Source organism: Bison bison, unplaced genomic scaffold (genome assembly GCF_000754665.1).
Source record: "Bison bison bison isolate TAMUID 2011002044 unplaced genomic scaffold, Bison_UMD1.0 scf7180017864472, whole genome shotgun sequence".
Classification (NCBI taxonomy): domain Eukaryota; kingdom Metazoa; phylum Chordata; class Mammalia; order Artiodactyla; family Bovidae; genus Bison; species Bison bison.
The window spans coordinates 3,627,208-3,634,929 of record NW_011495033.1 but is presented as its reverse complement, the minus strand read 5'-3'; the positions used below and the strand labels follow the sequence as shown (position 1 = coordinate 3,634,929).

The following is a 7,722-nucleotide window of genomic DNA, read 5'->3' as shown; positions in this document are numbered from 1 at the left end:
TTCCTGGACCAAGGATCAAACCAGTGTCCCCTGCATTGGCAAGGGGATTCTTAACCACTAGGCCATCAGGAAGTCCCAAGATTGCTTCACTCTTATGTCTGTCTCTCCATGTAGTCTCAGGGCCTCTCCACGTGGTCTCTCCAACAGGATGGTTGGACTAACATGGAGGATCCAAAAAGCTGCGTTTAAGGCCTGGGCCAGAAAGTGTCCCCAGGTCACTTCCTCTATATCCTACGGGTCAAGCTGTTACAGAGCCTGTGATGGGAAGCGTGACCAAGAAGTGGGGGCCATCTTTAATGTGCCAAAAGTGGGGATAAAAATATCAATATTTACATCTAGGGCTGTGAGGATTAAACTAGATAATGCATGCAGAGGCTGATTCACCGTGAAGCTAATGAAACTTCAACCACGGGGCTCCTTAATTGCACAATCTTTTCCAAGTCTTAGCAACTAATTTTGTATTCACAATTTTTCCTTTCCTTTTCTTCAAGAGTCCCACCGAATTGTATAAGAATTAGGCCCTACACAGCCTGGCTATGTCCCAAATGCATTTAGCATACTGCCTGGCACAGAGGGAGCCCTCACGCCAGGGCCCCTCACGTCCTAGGCTAGTGCCTGGTCCCCTTCTGTGTCTCCAGAGAAAGCTCTTCCTTTTACTCTGTCCTTTCCATTTGTTCAGGATCATTTCCCCTTCTCCTTTTTAAAAGACACAAGTCAGACACGCTGAGAATAATTTCATAATCACAAACCTGCCCTCCCAATTGGCCCCTGAGCCTACCCCCTGACCTCACCACCCACCAGGGAGGTGGGTCTTACCCTGGGCATCATGCCAAGTTCTCAGCCGGGCCCTCTAGAGTCTCCAAAGGAAATCAGGCTGGAGAGTGGGAAGACAGCAGGGGGAGGCAGCAGTCCCAGTGCCCGGCTGGGTCTGGGAGGCATTGAAATTCCAGGGCCGGAGTCCTGAGACAAAGATCGTAATGAGACAGGAAGGTGGCATAGGAAGGAGTCCATTTGCATGACAATAATTGAGCCAAGAATAGAAAGCTAGAGGGATGCAAGGGGTGAGGCTGGCAGCTGAGCCGGGCTAAACCTCACAAATCAGACTCCCCGGCTCTGCTTTGCAGGGGAGGCGGGGACGAGCCCGGTGCCAGGCTTTGGGGGTTGGGAGGAGTGGGGCGAAGGCCAGGGCCCAGGGGACTGTGGGAATGCTGACCAGATTGGACTTTGCTTTACTCCTCCTCCTTGAGTCTGGAGCCTGCCTCCTCCGGCCCTCTCTGGTCTCTGAGGTCTCTGTGGTCTTTGAGGCTGTAGGGCTAATTCAGCGGGCAGGATGGCTGCTCAGAGGGAGCTCTATGACGCCATTGTGATCGGGGCAGGCATCCAGGGCTGCTTCACGGCGTACCACCTGGCCAAACACAGCAAGAAAGTCCTCCTGCTGGAGCAGGTACCGGGTCCCCTCTGCACTCCTGACCTCAGGGACGGTCCCTTTCTCCTCTCCCCCAACCCCCAGAGGGTTTTCTGGAGCCAGCAGACAGTGGGGTGGAGGACCTGATCATCACAAATCAAAGGGCCTGGTCATCACAAATTCTGTGCAGTGTGAAGCTTAGCAGTCTGGTGTGTTTCATGACAATGCAAAGACAGTTCCACCCTCCCTAAGACCTGCTTTGGGTTTCTAGGCACATTTCCTCCTTTTGCTGCCTCCCAGATCCTGTCCTTGACCAAGAAGCGTCCCAGGCCCCATGCTCTACCTTCTATCTGCCCAGGATCCTCTGTGCCAAAATGGCTGCTCTGGCCCAGAAAAGTAATCAGTTCTGCTTTGGGTAACCTTAAGTAGAGGTAATTCTGCCTGGAGGCAAAGGCTGATTAGCCCGCCTAGGAGGCAGGGTTTGTCCTGGCATATTTCTGGCCCCTTACCCTGCAACCCAGCAGAGGCTTCTGTTTTCTTCTGTCACCTCTGGATAATAGCAGTCTCCTTGTTTGATACACAGGAAATGAGACTTAGGTTTGTTTTTTTTCCTTATAAAAACGTGACCCCATGAAGTGCAATCTACTGGCCACTGCACATGTAGGTAGGCCCTGTGTATCCACAGGGTCCTTCCCAGGGCAGGTCCACCCAGCCCACCTTCCCAAGCTTTCCACCTTCCCATTCTACCTGCATCTATCCAGGATGCTTTTGGTTTCTCTTCTTGGTAATGAGCTAGATTGGTTGGAAACCTTCTTCATTTCTCGATCAGTTTTCTCAAAGCCTGAGGGATTCCTGGTCCAACCTCGCAGGAAACACTCCGTCTCTTGTTAAATCCCAAGATAGATCCCTTGTCCTGAGCAATGTGAACTACAGAGAAAGAGTCAGCATCAGTTTCCTTGTCCATAAAATGAGGAGCCTAGACTAGAAAGATCTCAAAGCATCTTTCTAATTCTGCTTCTCCAAGAGTCTAAATGGAGGTTCCAACAGGATGACTGAAGACTAACTCACAGAGGGACTTTGGGATGCGAATGATGTTAGCAAAAATGAGGCATGAGTTAGAACTACTGAAGAACTTCTCTTCTGAAGCCAAGTCAGTACTTGGCCATAAAGGGAGACTGTATGTAAATATTTGAAGGATAAGTGCTCCTTGTTGACAGCACAGGATGAGCTGGCTCCTAAAGGGGAGGGGTGTCAGCTGCAGCTGTCTCTTGTTCTCGCTCTCCAGTTCTTTCTCCCGCACTCCCGAGGAAGCTCCCATGGGCAGAGCCGGATCATCCGAAGGGCATACCCAGAAGATTTCTACACCCAGATGATGGCTGAGTGCTACTCCATGTGGGCCCAGCTGGAGCATGAGGCGGGAACCCAATTATACAGGTTGGGTTGGTAGGGGAGAATTCCTTGAATCCTGGGGCTTGGCACCTGGGGGTGCTTTTACCATGAGAGGGGGTGGTGCCAGAAACACTTTTGATGTGCAACAAGGGACACACAAGGTCTCGGAGGTATTAGACACATGGAGGCATTCTGCTTGCTGTCATCATGATCCCCCCATGGGTCCAGCTGGCTCCAGCCAGGCTCTGAGTTCCAGGGCTGGGTTCAGACCATGTGTCCAAGGCTTGCAGAGGTTGTTTGGGGAAAGCTGTTGGAAAGACAGTGGGTAGGTGCCCAGAGCTAGAGTGTGTATCTACATTTCCGTGGAGCTGACAGAAACCCTGTCGGGGCAGGGATTGAAACAGAGGAGGAGAATTCTGCTTGATTATTTTTAATTAAAAAAATAATTATTTATTCAGCTGTGTTGGGTCTTAGTTGCATCATACGGGATCTTGTGTTGTTCTTTGCGGCACGTGGACTCTCTAGTTGAGGCACGCAGGCTCAGTAGTTTTGGTGCATGGATTTAGTTGCTCCCTGGCATGTAGGATCTTAGTTCCTCAACCAGGGATCGAACTCGTGACTCCGGGATTGCAAGGTGGATTCTCAACCATGGGACCAAGCAGAGGAAGTCCCTCTGCTTGATTCTTTATGTTCCTACTAGTATCACAACTTTTCATACTGGGTCCTCACCCCTAGAACAAACCATATAAATCCATTTCATTTTTCTCTGCCTACCTCCTCCCATGGGAACAAATGGCGATGCTCCTCAGGCTGCACTGCTTGCCATGGAGGGAGCCTACAGCTATTTCCATGGGAGCCTGTTGCTCCCATGTCTTTTCTGACCCTTAAGATCCGTCCCCCAACCACGACCTTTCAAATACTCATGGGGAAGAAGGCGACAACCCAGGAGGCAAAGAGAAGTTTTACCACCCGTCGTATCATCCTCCCACCTTCTCTATGGCTCTTAACTGAACTTCCTACAGAACCACTGCTCTACCTTACAGGGTGGCAGTTATTTTAATGGCCAGGAACCAAGAGGTTACTGTTCTGTTGCAAAAACACCATTAACTTAAGAACAAAGTGAAATCCATTATGCAAATACAGCTAGGGCAGCTAATTACAGATTGATTCCAGAGGCAGCTAATGCACCCAGCACCCAAATAAAGGAGCATGTCTTGCTGAGGGATGGCCTGGCAAAGGGACCCCCCTCTCTGTCATCCATCTGTGAATACTGCTGAGTGTCTTGTGCTGAAAGACCTGCCGAGGTCTTGGAGAGCACACTTCATCCCAGAAGACAAGGAGGCAACGGAGAGATGTTTGGAAAGTGGAATCTTTCAGAGGGGAGACAACTCTGGAGTCAGACAGGCTTGAATTTGACTTTGTGCTCTACCTCTGACCAGCTGTGTGACCTTGGAAAAGTTTCTGTACCTCTCTTCACCTCATTTTCTCTTCTAGGGCTTTGTGAGGATTAAACGAGACTCTTATGAAATACTTGGCACTATGCCTAGCACCTTTGAATATATGGCATTTCCTTCCAGTTATTCTGGGTCAGCTGCGATCTATCTCCATTGAGCAAGGAGGGGAAGAAATGCAGGAGGAGGCAGATGGGATGCAGGAAGCATGGACATCAAGGGGAAGGCTACTGGAGAGAGGGAAAGGGACCCTTGGATAGGAGACTCATGATCTCACAATCCTCTTTGGCAGGAAGGCAGGAATTTGGAAGGGGTTTGGAATAAGGCAGGCCTGGCTCTAGATATCAGCTCACTCTGACATATTTAACTGTGTGGTTTGGAGCAAGCTGTCTAACCCCTGTGAGACTCAGTTTTCTCATCAGCAAAATAGAGGTAATAATATCTATTTCCTAGTTCTGTTGTGAGGATAAGTATGTAAAGGGTTTAGAATGGTACCTGACAAATCACCATCATCATCATCATCACTGCATGTTTTAGTGCTTATGATAAGAAGCTGGGACTTCCCTGGGGGTCCAATGGCTAAGACTCTGTGCGTTCCCAATGCAGGGGACACAGGTTTGATCCCTCGTCAGGGAAGATCTTGTATGCTGTTCAGCCAGAAAAAAATAAAAAGGAAACTAAGGCTGTTCTAAAAGTACTTGATCCATGTTAACTCATTTAATTCTCCCCACAAACTTATGAGAGGGTTGCTACTGACCAGTCAAGATCTTAACCAGTAGTGCAGTTCATAGAATTACTCAACGTTTAGTCTAGAGCAGAGTTTGGCAAACTTTCTGTGAATGGCCATATAGTAAGTTTTGCAGGCATTGCCGGCCATATGGTCTCTTTTGCAGCGATTCAATTCTGCCAGTTACTCAACTCTGCCATTGTGAAAACAGCCACGAATAAAGTTAAAGTGAAAGTCGCTAAGAGCTGTCCGACTCTGTGACCCCACATAGTCTGCCAGGCTCCTCTGTCCATGGAATTCTCCAGGCAAGAATACCGGAGTGGGTTGCCATTCCCTTCTCCAGGGGATCTTCCTGATCCAGGATTGAACCTGGGTCTCCTGCACTTCAGGCTGATTCTCTACCATCTGAGCCACCATAATATGAAAACAAATGACCATGGCTGGGTTCCAATAAAACTTTATTTATGGATACTGAAACTTTACATAATTTTCATCTCATGAAATATTCTTTTGCTTTTCATCAACCATTTAAAAACATGAAAACCATCTCGGCTGTGGAATAGGCAAAAACAGGTGGCAGACCTGATATAGCCCCTGGGTCATATCTTGCTGGCTCCTGATTTAGGGGATGACAGAGGATGAGGCTGTTGGATGGCATCACCAACTCAAAGGATAAGAGTTTGAGGAAGCTCAGGGAGTTGAAAGGAAGCCTGTTGTGCTGCAGTCCATGGGGTCACAAAGAGTCAGACATGACTGAGCGACTGAATTGATTGATTGATTTAGGAAATACCACAGACTGGTTACCTTGTCCATCTCTTGCCTCCATACAAGTTTATGCCTAAATTATCCCAGGTCAAAGATTGCTATATGTGTGTACATGTGCTCATGCCTCAGTCGTGTCTGACTCTTTCTGACCCCATGGACTGTAGCCCATCAGGCTCCTCTGTCCATGGGATTTCCCAGGCAAGAGTATTGAAGTAGGTTGCCATTTCCTTCTCCAGGGGATCTTCTGACCCAGGGATCGAACCTGGGTCTCCTGCATTGGCAGGCATATTCTGTACCAGTGAGCCACGTGTGAGGCCCAGGACATATCCTAGCCCATCTTAAAAGACTTTCTCTCTGCTTTCCCCCCAAAAAAGACTCTCCCTATGCTTTGAAGCCCCACTTACAGAAAATGAAGAGTGAAGTGAATGTTCTTTGAAAAATCTTTAAAGTTCTGTATAGTGCTAGGTTTTATTATTGTGTTGTTATTATTAACAATTCTTTCCTTATGGCCAACCTAATTTACTCAGGCACACAAGTTTATTTAGTTCTTTTACTCGGAGCCACAGAACAGATACTTCCTATTCCAATTCCTTGAGCTTTTGTTCCTAATTCTGATTTTCTAAATGATTCATCAGCCGTGTGGTTCTTATTCTCCTAAGTTCTTCTGGAAGAACCAGCACAATATCATAATTGAACTGATAGATACAAATATATTTACTTAATATTTGATGATGATTTTGATATTTGATATTTGATGATGATTTTTTTTAAAAAGCCTTCAAGAATTGAGAGTTAAGGTGGTTGTCCAATTCTTTTCATTCTGCTCTGCCACTTCCAGTGACAGTGGCATGCTGAATATAGGTGGGCTCTGGATATTTGCATATATTCCGGGAACAGACAATGACACATGTGTCAGATCACAAGGTCTTTGTGATGTGTACAGCCAGGATGCTGATACCCAGAGCAAATCCCAGCTCTGTGGCCCATCTCTTTCCTGCCCCCGCCTTCTCCCTTTGAGTCCTACTATCTAGCTCCTGACCCCGGCTGCCCCTGCTTAGCTGACAATATCAGACAAGATCACAGCCGTAGGCAGTACAGCTGCTGGTAGAACCTGGTGGCCCCCTCCGCAGCTGCTGCTTCCTGTGTCTGAGAAGTGTCTGGCTTGTCAGCCACATCCCCTCCCTGGAGCAGTCTTTGTTAACCAATTCCACCTCGGCCCACTGAGCTGAAGATGAAACACCAGGAGCTCCTCGAAAACCAACAAAGACAGCAGCCATTACCAAGTCCTATCGGAGTCGCTTTCCCAAGGTGACTCTCAGAGCTGGCTTGCCTGGCACTTCTCACCCAGAGAGGGGGAAGCTGGAGCTTGGAATGGGAGATGGCAGATGCACGGAGAGCTGTCTGCCCCTCCCAATTCCTCCCAGCTCCATCCTGCCTCCTGTCCTATTGTAGTAACTGGTAAAAATCCCTCATCACCAACTCCCTCTATCACGTCTAAGGCTTTAATAGGGCCACAGAGAAGTCAAGGGCTTCGCTGGTGGCTCAAACAGTAAAGAATCTGCCTGCAATGCGGGAGACTCAGGTTTGATCCCTGGGTCAGGAAGATCCCCTGGAGAAGGGAATGGCTACCCACTCCAGTATTCTTCCCTGCAGAATTCCATGGGCAGATCCTGGCAGGTCACAGTCCATGGAGTCGCAAAGAGTTGGACATGATTGAGCAACTAACACACACACCCACATACACACACAGAAGTCAACAGGCTGCTGGGAGGAATCTCTTCATAGCACTGGATCCAGCTAGGGTTGGGAGGAAGGCACAGTTTAGCACCAAATTCTCAGCACTCAGTTGATGGTGTCCTGTGACTTCGGAGCTGAACTGTTTTCAGAGTTCCCTGGCACCCAGCCTCACTTCAAGGTGCTGTCTTTCTAGACCAGCCCTGACTACTCCCTGACTACTCATTTCCTGGTCTTTCTTTTTTTTTGGC

The 7,722-nt window shown here is 48.4% G+C and overlaps 1 protein-coding gene across 1 annotated transcript in view; it reads left to right on the top strand.

Annotated features, from left to right (window-relative positions):
* The first annotated feature begins 1,233 nt into the window (after window positions 1–1,233).
* Window positions 1,234–7,722, top strand: part of PIPOX (pipecolic acid oxidase) — a 13,801-nt gene continuing 7,312 nt past the window's right edge. Inside the window, exons 1-2 of the mRNA XM_010861388.1 lie at window positions 1,234–1,444; window positions 2,691–2,839. Coding sequence (XP_010859690.1) covers window positions 1,331–1,444; window positions 2,691–2,839 — 263 coding nt within the window. The 5' untranslated portion in view covers window positions 1,234–1,330. The remainder of the gene's footprint in view (window positions 1,445–2,690; window positions 2,840–7,722) is intronic.